Below are 13863 nucleotides of genomic sequence, written 5' to 3'. Positions count from 1 at the left end.
GAAAGGATGAAAGGCTGACTTTGTGCCAGTCCTGAACGGCCTAAGGGAGCCATGGGCACGGTATTCCCCTGCTTTAGTTGTCTAGCCCTTACCCCTCAAACGACCCTGAGGGGTGGACCGTTTCTCTCCCCAACATACTCCAGGCTTATCATGGCCAACAATGAATAACCATTAACCATTAACCATTAACCATTAACCATACCATTATTAGAGGCAATTGCCTCTTCATCAAATAGCTCCACCAATTCAAACTCGCCCGATTCCCTGACCCCAGGCTCTCCTTTGACCACGGCTCTGAACGCTACAACTAATACCCCCTCCTCAATGCCGACTAGTACAGTATCCACCCTAATCAACACCCCAGGAGACATTTCTACTCCCAACATGCTCAACTTCAACAACTTCTCACACTTTCTGCTTTGACAACCTGTTTTCATTCCTCAAATGCATATACATCCTTCACTTGATCTAACCCCTATACATTACCTTACCCAACCTTAACCCATTTACTCGTCAATTCCTTTGCCCAGCTTTGACAACTAATCACTAACTTAACCACCCTTCACTACCATTTACTATAGTGCTACATGACCTTAGATGTCTAGCACATTTATTTTGCTTTTAACCATTAACCATTAACCATTCCTACCCCATCCCAACAAAACCCATTCCCCCCGACTCCAGCCCCACCTATATTAACCATCCCCTCTATCCCTTCCACACACGTGAATCCATCATGCCACAAGTACCCTCTTCCCCAGACCCTCTACCTCCCGACACCCCTCCTGATACAACACCACCTCCCCAACCTCATTCTTTATCCCACCCTCTAGCACCTTCCCCTTCAAATTCTCCAACACGCACTGCAATTTTTGCCAGTAAATCAACGAAAGTATAACTATCCTTCATTGGAACATTCGCGGTTTCCGAATGTTCCTCTTTCAGTCTCACATATGCTATTGCCACGTCCTCCCTACATAGACATCGCAACTTATCAGACATCCTTACAGAATCTCACACTTTCTGCTTTGACAACCTGTTTTCTTTCCTCAAATATATATCCTTCACTTGATCTAACCCCTTTACATTACCTCATCCGACCCTAACCCATTCACTCACCAATTCCTTAACCCAGCTTTAACAACTAATCACTAACCCAACCACCCTTCACTAACATTAACTAAAGTGCTACATGACCTTAGATGTCTAGCACATTTATTTTGCTTTTAACCATTAACCATTAACCATCCTTTTCCTTCTCTTTTACAACCCTTTTTGGTCTCCTTTGGCCGTGCCCGAATTGCTCATTTTGAGACATATATTACATCTGCATTTCCACGTCATGACTGTATTAGCCATATTCTTTGACCTGTAAAAATATACGATACCAGATGTTGGTACCATCTTCTCCAACAATTATCCTCCCGAGGCACATGCAAAAACATAGGTGTCTTAATGAAGTCTTTCCTCTCCAAATGCATTTTATAGGTTAAAATTGCCTCTTCCACATCAAAATATTTTCCTCAGTTCAAAGGCATACCACATGGTAGTGTGTTCAGCACCACCTTATTCCTTCTTGCTGTTAATGGCATTGTCTTAGTTCTACCACCAGGAGCCCAGTCAACACTTTATCCTGACGATCTAACTTTGCCTCTGGAACATCCATACCAACTCTCTGCCAATTTCTTCAGTCTACAATATCATCAGTATCTTCCAGGGCCACTAACTATTTGTTTCACTTTTATACCTCCAAATCTCTCTCCATCCTTTTCTCTTGCGCACATGTAGGTCCCCAACCTCCACTCTTCTTATAGTGCACTCCATACCGTTACTGTTCTTCTGGTAAATTCTTGGGCGTTATTTTTGACTCCAAATTGTCTTGGCGAGACTATATCTTCACATTAAAATAACAGCTCGCCGCCGTCTCCGAATCTTACAGACTCTTTCCCAAATATACTGGGGCTCAGCTATCAAAACTCTCCATCTTCATGTTACCTTGGTCCTCTCGACTCTTGATTATTAATGCCACATCTACTCCTCTACCTCTCTTCTTGTTCATTTTGATACAATCCACCACAGTGGTTTTCACTTATCCCTAGGCGCCTTTCGCTCCTCTCCAATTGAGATTCTGTACACTGAGTCAGGCATGCTATCTCTCTCGACGCCGTACCCTTCTCTCTCTCCGATGCTATGCTCGCTTCCACCAACTTCCCCTCACCAAAATAACTCCCACGATCCCTGCTTCCTACCTTAGTTTTTTCTCCACGTTTACCTATTCCTCTCTCCAATCGCATGGATATTCTCCTCTCCCTTTCCTCCTTTCCTCATCTTCAACCTCTTCCGATTTCTGTCCATTCCGTTCCGCCATGACTTATACCTACCCCCGTATTTGCTCCTCTGTTTTCCCTGACCCACCAAAATCAGATATCCCCTCTCTGTCCTTACCCATTTCCTTGACCATGTCTCCACTCATTCCTCTAGTATTCATGGTTACACTGATGGCTCCAAATCCACCTCCGGTGCTGGTTTCGCTGTAACCTTCACAACTCGCACTTTCAAATACCCCCTCCCTCCTGAATCCACTGTCCTTACTACAGAACTGTACGCACTCCCTTTTGTCTTAAAACATATACTCGCTCCCTTCTTCCTCTTTCACTATTTTTACTGACTACCGTTACTCATTGCTTATAAAGTTTATGTACTCGGCTAATGCCTGTAAGATTCAGAACTGTTTGTTCTATCTGTCTACGTGCCACAAATTTATCAAATTTTGTCTGGGTGCCCAGCTATGTTGGAATCCCCGACAATGAACAGGCAGATACTTTAGCAGAGACCAATGCTGGTATCACTCCTGCCTTGGGCCTCAGCCCTCGCCTCAACTAATGTTGCACGGTCTTTCCTCCATACTTTCCGTTTCCTTCTCTTCTCCAACCCCTACTACTATCCACTTTCCAAGGTATGAGAGCCGTGTTGAAAGGATGAAAGGCTGACTTCGTGCCAGTCATGAACTTTTTGGTTGTGTAATCCTTATCCCTCAAGTTAACCCTGAGGAGTGGACTATTTCTCTCTCCAACATACTTTAGGCTTACCATGGCCAGTATTGAAGAATGCACCATTATTAGGGGCATTGAGGCTTTCCCCTTTATCAACTAGCCCCACTAATCTAAATTCTCCCGGTTCCCCGACCTCCAGGAAACATTCCTCCTCCCCCAGCATCCTTTACTTCATGTCTTCCACCCTACAGCTTTCTTTATCTACTACCCCCTCTTTCCTTTTTACTACCCTGCAGCCTTATTGTCCACCTCTCCGCAGTACTTGTCACAGTTACATTTGAGGCATCTGCTCCTGCTTTATCTACCCTGACTTAACTGGCCATCCTCATCCCTCCCACAATACTTATACTGGATTGTCTCCATCTTCCCAAGAAACTGCCTTTTCTACGGCATGGAATGGTCACATTGTGGAGATTTACTCGCCTGCCTCGTGAAATATGATGCAGTATCATTACAATGCTACACCTATCTCCCTAGAGGCCGCCGTAAGTCCTCGACTAATATTGCCAAGATTGCTCCCTGCAGACATGACCTTCCCTTTGATGTTTATTTTGATGGGGAGTCCCTCCCTCTACGGCCATATCAACCCCCCCCCCCCCCACTGTCAATGTCAAAATTGCTGATTGGTGTCGGATCCATAAACTATCTGGCAAACATCCCCCTCGTCCTGCCCCCGTCCTCCATATTCGAGATACTTTTATCTCTGATCCTCTCCAAGAACTAGGTGACTATTTCAGCCAGGTCAGTAGTGGCTTTCACCTTTCTCCATACTTCTCTTCCATTAAGACTACCGAAGAACGCACTCCCATCACCTTTTCCTTGATCTCTGCTGAGTCCCATAAGGCTCCTCTTTCTTCCTCTGAATTTCATGCTACTTTACAGTCGTGCTGCAACACCCATGAAGGCGCTGACGTATGCCGTATGCTCCGACACCTCCCATCTTCCCTTCTATCTTTAATGTTAACTATTTTCAGTCCCATATGGACGTCAGGATTTGTTTTTGCCCGAAGTGCAGCTGACCCTCTTGCTCATTTCGAGACATACAGTATATTACATCCGCATGTGCACGCTATTACTCCATAGTAGCCATTTTATTTGACCTAGAAGAAGCATATGATACCACATGGCGGTACCGTATTCTCCAACAATTTTCCGGGTCAAATTTGACTCTTCCACGTCATCTTTTCTTCAGTTCGAAGCTGTCTCACAGGGCAATGTGCTCAGCACCACCTTATTTCTTCTTGCTGTAAATGGCTTTGTTTCACTTTTACCGCCAGTGGCTCGGTCATCATTATATGTACATGATTTAATCAGCTTCACCTCTAGCCCGTCCTTACCTGCTCTTCGCCAACTTCTCCAGTCCGCAATGCCATCAGTATCTTCCTGAGCCATTAATCATAGTATCACTTTTCTACCTCCAAATCCTTCTTCAACCTTTTCTATCGCACTCTTATAAGGTGTTCCGCTCCAATACTGTCTTTTGGCAAGTTCCTTGGCGTTATTTTTTACTCCAAACTGTCCTGGCAGAACCATACTTTTTTCCGTAAAAGGTTTCCACACCTTCTGCTCCTCTCCAATTCATTCTGCTCCTTCATGGCTTATAACTTACCCCGGTATCCGCTCTTCTGTTTTCCCTGACCCAACAAAATCAGATATCTCCTCTTCTGTCCTCACTCATTTCCTTGTCTCCACTCAATGCTTCAATATTCATATTCTTGCCCGCCTTACGCACTCCTATCTCATGTCACATTCTAATCAGCCCATATGTTCCCAACGTAAGGTTTCTCCTTCAGTTTCACACATTCTGTTGTCCTATCCATGCTTGACTGCAGCCTGTACCTCTGCTTTCCCTCACCCATCCTCCCTTTCCCGACTTCCCAATCTGTTAGACATCCGTAAGGAATCCCACACTTTCTCCTTTGACAATCTGTTCTCCTTCCTCAGATGCGTACATATCCTTTATTTGATCCAATTCCCTTTGTTTACTCCTACCTTGACCCATTTATTCTTCTCCACCTTTACCCTTTCCAGTAATTTCCTACTGCTATACGATAGTTGACATGTAGCACCTAATTATTAAGTCACCCCCTCCTTATCCTTTCCAATACTATGCCTCCCTATAGTGCTACATCATTTTAATGTCTAGTATCTTTATGTTAAATGTTTAGCCATTAACCATTAATCCGCAGTACTGTTTCACTCAACACCACTCCCCTTCTTCCCGTCTTCATCTTTCAACTGCTTCTACCTCTACATTTTTTTAAGTACTATTTTTATCCCAGCTAAGAGGGATCGCTTTTTGTGATTCCCCTTACAGCCCCATAATTAGACACTATCCTCTTCCAAAAACAAGCAGGAAAAGTTTCCTTCCATGCCACAGTTACATAGTTACACGCTCCTGCTTTATCTATCCTGACTGATCTCACTGGCAAACCTCTTCCTGCCCAGCCTCACCCCTCCCTTAATACTTGTACCGAAACTTTCTCCATCTGCCCGGCAGGTTGCCCTGTCTACGACAACGATTGGTCAGATTGTGAAAATGACCTGTTTGCCTGCCTCGTTGACTATGATGCGGTGTCAGTACAGTGCTACTCGAGTCCTTACGAGGCCGCCACAAGTCCTCTACCAATATTGTCAAAATTACACATGAACTCCCCCGTGATGTTTACATTGGCTGATTTTTTTATATTAATTCTAACCTTTGCTGTCTATACTTTGCTGTCTTTTTAAATCTTAATAAACAACCTAGTAGTTGAAAAGCAAGATCGATCGAAGTCATTCCCCACGCAGCACGATCATGATCTAGAGTGCCACAGATTCTGTCTCGCCCTTATGTCAGAATTCGTTTTGCTTGCAATTATAATGCTTCTTTGAAACCATTTATATATTCTTGTAATTTTGTTAAAATGGCTTCTTTAAAGTCACTTTTCAAAGGACTTTAAACGGGCGTGTTATCTCCATCTTGTGTGTGGCCTTGCATTCACCTACAACGACCCTGTAAGATGACTTTGCAGTTTCTAGCTTGAGCGAGCTAATTTGACTATATCTCGAGTAAAATATAGACCAATGAAGGAAGCAAAATAGGATTTTATATTTATATGCATTTATCGACACACACACACACACACACACACACACACACACACACACACACACACACACACACACACACACACACACACACACATTTGCATAAACTGAACGACTGCTGCAAACCACAATTTCATCTTCACTTACGAGGACCAACGAAAGATCTGGTACCACTGTTAACTAAAAATAAAATATGTTGGTCCGACAGTCCCTTCGAATGCAAACTTTGTTGTATTGGTGTTTATAATAACGACCTTTAAAATACCCTTTCTGTTTTTAACTTGCTTGCGATTTGATTTGTAAATCTAATGGATGGTGGTCACTTGCTAAATTCTGTGGCATAGAAATATGTTCTGCTAGACGGGTATAAGCCAAAAAGTTTTCCATGGAATTATGGAAACAATATAGAAAAATCGACTCCCTTTACACCCCTTGCATGTTATTGTTTAAGCTGATATACGGCCAAGGAGTACGGACGAAGCTCTTGTAAAACATGCTTCGAAATCTGTATTAAACAACCAATGGGTTGCATTAGCAGGGTTTCGAAACTCCATTCATTGTACACGACTTTCGTCCGTGACCTTACTCAGCTGTGCATTTTATGTCATTAAAGGATATACAAACACCATATACTTCACTGTGTTCATATGGTATTAGTATCAAATCACAATGATTATAATATTAATGAAAATCGAAAAGTACATCACTGTGATAACCGTAAATTGGAAGAAAACAATTTAATTTTAAGCAAAAAGAAAATGAAAGAGAATATTCCATTGGAATTAAGGAGACAGTTTCTTGACTGTGAGAATGAAGGTCCTGATCTCCATGGGTTGCAGAGAGACAACGAGGTCCTTCTCAGAGCCTCCACTGGCGTTCCCTTGAGTTCTGGGGATCATGTTGGACTGGCGGGACGTAGAGGACACCTTCCACTCGTAACGGTGCAAGTCCTCCTTCCTCAGGTCAGCGGCCAGTGTGGTTTCGACGGCACTCGTCACCTCCCAGTCGGCTAGCAAACCCTGCAATATTGGGGTATTTACAGATTGAGCTACAAAGGACCATTTCTTAGACCTTTTTAGATTATTCTGAGATATGCAGAAAGTATGTGTTATGCTTATATGCAGAGCTTTCAGAAAAAAAAAAGTTAATGGTTGAAAATCTTAAGGACCTATCTAACAGACATGCGTGTGTGTCTGATCTTATAATATAGCAAAAACGACTTAACAGTGTCTGAAAGAGGCAGTGAGAATGAAGAGCCTGATGTTCTCTGACCTTGAGGTCCACCGAGGCGGGCTGGCTATGCTGTTTGCTCTCCCCGGCCTCGTACATGTGTTCCAGGCGGAGCAGCAGGGCGTCCGTCCCGAAAGGCTCCAGGGTCAGCAGATGGACGTTGTCAGGGAGGCTGCGAGTCAGCGCGGACCACTGTAGGCATCGGGAGGAAAGAGCAGTGAGAAGATTGATTTACTCTCTCTCTCTCTCTCTCTCTCTCTCTCTCTCTCTCTCTCTCTCTCTCTCTCTCTCTCTCTCTCTCTCTCTCTCTCTCTCTCTCTCTCTCTCTCTTCCTTTCGACATCCTATCTCATTTCAACCTTTCTCCTCCACGCTCCAACCGTCAATACGGAGAAATGAGTCTCACCTTGGCCTTGACAGAGGACCTCCAGGCGTGAGCGGGCTTGGCGGTGGCCGTGAAAGAGATGATGGGCTCAAGCATCAGCTTTTCTCCCAGGCTGCGATGCAGACACCCGAAGTCGCAGTCGTCACTCGCAAAGTCGCTGTTTGAAAAAGGCAAATGCAGGGAGGGAAAACACGAACATTTCAAAAGCCGTATCCCATATTCTTAATCATGAATTTAATGGATATTTCGAATAACAGAGGCATGGAGAAAAAAAGGTTATCTGTGGCAGGAAAGCAGGATCTTGACCGACCGATCTTCTGCAACCTTCCTCCTTCAGAACACACCTGTGGAGGAGGAAGAGCTTCCCCCTGGCCACCAGACCCTCCCCGAAAGCAGTCTCGTTGAGCGGTTCGCCGACCCCGAAAGCGTCGTCGTGCAGGAGGCGGCGGTGCAACATGAGTTCCATGTGGCCGTCGTCCAGCGATGTTCCGCCCTTTCGAATTATTCAGATTATTCAAGATTCGTGTGTGCATTTTGACACGGGGATGTTTACCGGCTTTTCACCTTCATATTAACAGAAATATAAATTGCATTCACCTGCGAGCGGTCATTCATGAGCGCTGCCTGGAAGTCGGGGCCGCCGCTGACGACCAGCCTGGAGTTGACTGGGTAGTAGTTGCCTGCAACGGGCTCCACGTTGTGCAGCTGCCACGTGGGCCGGTAGTTCTTCACTCCTGAGGCAGGGAGTAAACCACAGCTTTAGCTCTCTCTCTCTCTCTCTCTCTCTCTCTCTCTCTCTCTCTCTCTCTCTCTCTCTCTCTCTCTCTCTCTCTCTCTCTCTCTCTCTCTCTCTCTCTCTCTCTCTCTTTCTTCCCCTCCAGGTCAAATAACCAAATGAAAATTCAGAGTAAAATTGCTATCAATCGATAGAGTCACTCACGCTTAATCATCTCCCTTCCGTTGGCGTCCGTGTAGAAGGTTCCGTTGGTGGAGACGTCTGGCCAGATCACTCTGCTCACGACCTCCTTCCCGATGCCGTCCCTGCGGGGGGAGATGGGCATTTTCAAAATTTTCTTATGGGTATTATGCCGCTTGGTAGCCATCTTCAGCGGTAGTGTAATGTAAACTGAAAAGACCAGAATCAATTTACTAAATCAAGACCATTCACGTTTCTTATCGAGAGCGTTTTGAACTTCCTGGAGTCCAAGCTTTCGACGGCTGCATATATAGATCGCTGCAGCTATAAGCCATCCCTACGTGCAAATGCCTCTATGTGAACATGGGTCCTGTGAACTTCACTATGGGCCATGTCCCCCGCATTACGCCTTAATTTAGTAACTAACTGGCGGTTACTCACTTGATGGGAATCGGACCCACAAGCCACTCCATCTCTAGAGTGAGTTCTTCCTTATAAATGCGAATGACCTGGCTGACCCAAGGCGTCCACACCTGGTGTATCTCAGCCACCAGAGGACCTGCAGAGCACACGAAAAGGGTAAGATGATATAGGTTTACAAAATAAATCTCGGAATGTTGATCTGCGGCATCACAAGGAGGCGAATCGCACTGGCTTATTCAACATTAGTTTTGGGATTCACACCTTGGACGATAGTGACGTTGGCAGCGGCGGCCACCGGCTTAGCGTGGGCGCCGTCCGGCCGGAAGATGTATGCTCCGGAAGCGCGGAATTCCTCCTGGCTATTATTTCCACTCATTCCTGCGTACCATAGATACGTTTGGTTCACCTTCGGGAAGGAAAAATTTGATTTAAATTTTCATGTCATAATAGCAGAAAAAGGGAAACATCCAAAAATGACAGTAAACGGTAAGTAGGCGTGTGGCTTTCCATGAAATGTTTATCACCTTGAGGTTACCCCTTCAGCCACTACCAGAAGCCACCCTCACCTTGATCATGGTGATGCCGTCGGGACGAACAACACCGATGGACTTCAGGAGGCCAGTGTCCTTGTCCAGCAACACTGCCAGGCCCTGATCCTGAATCATGAAAAAGCACTTCTAGATAGTATATCTACGTGACAGTAATTACTGATTAATCTCACGTTCGCTGTTTACATTAGCTTAAATGGTTTCATAATAGACCCTGTTAAATATTTTTCCAAGAAGCATAGACCAGTAGATGGAAACGGTAAAATATTTAAAACAACTTATATGTACTCTTTTGTAATTATACCATCATAATTATTAGTTGCCACTGTTTTTATCATCTCAATTTCCTTTCTCCCTTCTTCCACAAAGCATAAACGCCCTACAGCGTGTAAGAGCGACTCACCCCGAGATTCACTTCGATGTCCTTGAGGCCTCGCTCTGGCCGAAGGATCTGCGACATCTGCTCCTTCTGGAAACGGAGGTTGGCCGTCCTCTGTACGTGGAACTGCAGGAGGCCCAATGGAGGAATATCCTGCGCGAGGAACACCAGCTCGAAGGTCGCGGACGAGTTTCGGCCCGGGACCTGCAGCACCGCGTCGGGCACGGGAACGAGTTGGCTCACGACGGCGTGGCCTGCTTGCAGAGTTCAGAGTCAATCTTTAGATGCTTTGTGCCTTACATTAGCTATTTAATGTGTTTTAATTTAAGAGTAACCTTATGAATGTATGAACGCTGGTGTGCGTACTTTGTCTGCATTTGTAAGGGATAGTAATTTATCCAAATATAGCAAACGCATTAAAATTGCAATTCTTGTTCCCTGACCCTGGAGGTCCGTGACCTTGTATCCGGCTCCGCCTGGCACCGGCACACGCACGTGGAAGGAGCGGGGCCGGGCCAGGGGGTTGTACAACGTGACGGCGAAGGCCTCGGACGCCTCGGAAGCAGGGCACGAAGAAACATTCAGAAGAGGGCAGAAGACGGTCGTCGCGCCGGCCACTGGACCTCCCTCGTCGCCCCCTTCAGCTGCATTCAATTGGCTGCCAAGAAATTAAGCGTTACAAGCTGGGGTGAGATGTGTCTCCCTCTCTGATAAGTCATCGTGCAAAGTTTGACAGTATTCCCATACACTTGTTTTTATCTAACTGTGGTTATTAAGATTTTTATTTCTTCGGACCCACTGATTAGCACACACGCAAGGAACGCACCTATATGCCTCAGTCACCATCTGAAAGGACTCGCTCACGCCCTGCGAGAGCCTCTCCGAGTAGTCGTTCGTCACGTGCTGCTTGGCGGTTCCTGAGACGGCGTCGTGATGCTGCAGGACTCCCATTGCCTCCTTCAGGCGCTCCAGGCGGGGATCCTGGCCCATTCCAAGTATGGAGGACAACTGTTTCACCGCCTGCGGGAGGAAGGGGGTGTTAGAGGGCTAAGCAGGTAAGGGAGCGGGAAAGAAAGAATAGAGAGAGAGAGAATTCAGCTGCTAGAGCTTCTCTTTTTCATTTTTACAATGAAGACAGATCAGGAAAAAGGAAAGAGATTTATGTGGAACAATTGATGAAGAAGGAATATGAACAGAATAGAGAGTAAAAAAAATGCGTTCCACACACCTGCAGGAAGTTGTTGGTCTTCCTGACGTAACCCTTGAGCGTGGGTCTGGAGGTGAAGTAGCCCGTCCAGTAGCTGTGGTTCCCCGACGCGTAGGGGAAGAAATCGTCGCTCTTCGTGGGCCACGTGAGGCCGGCGTCGTGCAGGGCCTTCAGGTAGCAGGACGGGGTCGAGTAGAACACGTTGACCTTTGACCCGTTCTCCTGACGGGCGTTTACGTGCCTGAGTGAAAGGTGATGAGGGACATTTGAAGAACAAATGAAGCTTGAAATTTACCAGTAATTTGGGATATAGTGTGTATACATGTATGCGTGTTTATAAATAAATGTGTGTGTGCAATATTTATAGAGTACCCGAGGATAAAATTCTGAATAAAAGAACTAATACATACTGTGAATATGTGATATATACGCGCAGACACTAATGGGTTATGAATTCTCAATTTGCTTATATCATTGTGTTCCATTTATTTTAAAGATAAGGTGAAGTCCGATATGCGAAGCTGAGCCTCGCCTAGGCTATGTCTAGGGAGGGAGACCGGCCTGTGCCAACTAATGTCGACTCGAATAGTGTCTGCCAGATGGTGCTGACTCGACTGAACTTAGTCCTTACCCACCGTGGTGCCCAGCCACATCAGTGACCCCTGGCTACCACGCTTGGCGCTCTCCTGTATTTTCCACCTCTATTCACCCCAGTATTGTTAAGGACCGCACTCAGCTTTCCAATCAAAGAACCTACCAAGAACAATATACACATACTATCTTGCACAATTGTTTGGAACTAATGTCAACCCTTGAGCTAACCCAAGGAAATGTCCTTTAATAGATACAGCATCTATCTATCTATTAGGTTGTTTATTTTCAAAGTGATCTTTATTTTGATAAATAACATTTGAACGTACATGGCCCAAGCCCAAACAAACGCCTTACCTGATAAGCTTATCCAGGTTTTTGTACCAAGCATGAGCATTCATGTAATGGAAGTCCATCCCCATTGTCATAATGATGTCATTAGTTGCATAGCCCTCGGCCTCCTCGCTCGCCGCCTTCAGGAACCCATCGACCTGAGAGCCAGTGTTGCCAACCTTTCAGAAATCCGTTTAAGAGAGAATCAGACTTACCAACTCCCTAGGGAATGTCCTCCAAAGTGCCCGTCTTCACACCCTTTCGCGATGCCGTCTAAAATAAAGACAGGAGACTAACCTGCAACTAGTGATTCCAGGACCAGATCTCCTGTCTAATGCTTGCCTTTTTCGTTGTTGTTGTATTCTCTTGTCAGTTTTGTGTTTACATTTGCAAAACACTCTTACCTTATCAGCTTGTCGATATTTTTGTAATACATGTCAGCTGACTGGTAATTGAAGTCACTTCCCATGGTCATTATGATGTCATTACTCGCGTAACCCTTTGCCTCGTCAGCTGTGGCCTTCAGGAAGTCATTAACCTGAGGCAGGTGATCAAGCAGAAAGCGTATGCAGAGTTGAAACAAGAAAGGTCAAAAGCTAGGAAAAAGAATGACTGGGAAACGAGGGAAATAGCGCAAGGAACACGCACATTGGAATATAAAAAATAACCCCAACATACAATACCAAAAGAGACGTAGCACAGGGCAGGGGAGAGGAACATGCCAAGGTCTAAAGCACAATCAAAATACAGAGCAGCAACAGTAAAAACAGCGAGGAAAGTCCCATGGCCATTCATCCACAGCTCACCAAAGGGCTCACGAACCCATGCATCGTACCAGATTAACTTGTCGAGGTTCTTGTACCACATGTCGCCACTCTGATAGTTAAAATCCTCTCCCATGGTCATGATGATGTGGTCAGAGGCGTAACCTTTGGCCTGGTCCTGCGCGGCCTTCAAGAAGTCGTCCACCTGACCATACGAGTCGTCACTCATCACAACATGAGTTTCCAAGTGATTTTTACAAGCATAGGTTATTCACGTCTGCACTTTATGAGAACGGTCGATAATCTGCTGAATATCCGACTGAGTTTGAACCCCCCCAAAAAATGTGTTATTTATATTTACATTAACGATAACATATATAGCAAATTACGAGCAAGGTCGACAAATTCATGTTCCGTGAGTGACGACTTGTAAAGTGCAGAGGTGACCTACCTATCTTTTCAACACGCTCCCTCGCTTTCATTCCGAAACTGTTTTTCTAAATGATTTTATCGAACAGAACAAGGGCATTGACATATAAAAAAAATCAATCAGTTGTAAAATGATGTCATGTGAAACAGAAGACGAGCGTTACCATTAAATACTTGTCAACAGAGAACTATAAACACCCAAAAGCTTTAACGAAGCACAAGGTAATATGCATATATGAAAAGCAATTTAGAGAGGGAGTGTATATTTACAAACTATATTTCAGTGTGGAATATAGACATTAACAAATATATTTTCATAATTCTTTCAGCTAACATTTCATATAATCATCTTCAAAAAACTAACCTTTTGATCGACGTTATAATCGTGAAGTCGTGGGTCGTCCATGATGGGCTCGTCACGACAGTTAATGTCGAAGCAGAAGCCGCTCGGGGGGCCGTAGCCGTTGGGAAGAACACCTGTGAACAGCCACGCCGATTTCCCTGGGGAAGCGGACA

The 13863-nt window shown here is 45.1% G+C and overlaps 1 protein-coding gene across 5 annotated transcripts in view; it reads right to left on the bottom strand.

Annotated features, from left to right (window-relative positions):
• Positions 1-6773: 6773 nt before the first annotated feature.
• The window catches only part of LOC125036596 (lysosomal alpha-mannosidase-like), a 13982-nt gene continuing 6892 nt past the window's right edge, over positions 6774-13863 (bottom strand). For 3 of the 5 annotated variants that reach the window (XM_047629323.1, XM_047629326.1, XM_047629327.1), the window contains exons 7-21: positions 13712-13848; positions 12990-13123; positions 11252-11471; positions 10850-11043; positions 10467-10681; positions 10048-10277; positions 9663-9752; positions 9358-9502; positions 9115-9232; positions 8698-8798; positions 8355-8491; positions 8102-8250; positions 7779-7914; positions 7416-7565; positions 6774-7162 (exon numbers count right to left, since the gene is read on the bottom strand). In XM_047629323.1, coding sequence (XP_047485279.1) covers positions 6926-7162; positions 7416-7565; positions 7779-7914; positions 8102-8250; positions 8355-8491; positions 8698-8798; positions 9115-9232; positions 9358-9502; positions 9663-9752; positions 10048-10277; positions 10467-10681; positions 10850-11043; positions 11252-11471; positions 12990-13123; positions 13712-13848 — 2393 coding nt within the window. In that variant the 3' untranslated portion in view covers positions 6774-6925. Of the gene's footprint in view, positions 7163-7415; positions 7566-7778; positions 7915-8101; positions 8251-8354; positions 8492-8697; positions 8799-9114; positions 9233-9357; positions 9503-9662; positions 9753-10047; positions 10278-10466; positions 10682-10849; positions 11044-11251; positions 11472-12178; positions 12313-12558; positions 12693-12989; positions 13124-13711; positions 13849-13863 lie in introns of all 5 variants that reach the window. The other 2 variants (XM_047629325.1, XM_047629324.1) reach the window with 2 other exon arrangements.

Source organism: Penaeus chinensis, chromosome 21 (genome assembly GCF_019202785.1).
Source record: "Penaeus chinensis breed Huanghai No. 1 chromosome 21, ASM1920278v2, whole genome shotgun sequence".
Taxonomy (NCBI): domain Eukaryota; kingdom Metazoa; phylum Arthropoda; class Malacostraca; order Decapoda; family Penaeidae; genus Penaeus; species Penaeus chinensis.
The sequence above is the reverse complement of the archived record's forward strand: the minus strand, read 5'-3'. Positions and strand labels throughout refer to the sequence as shown.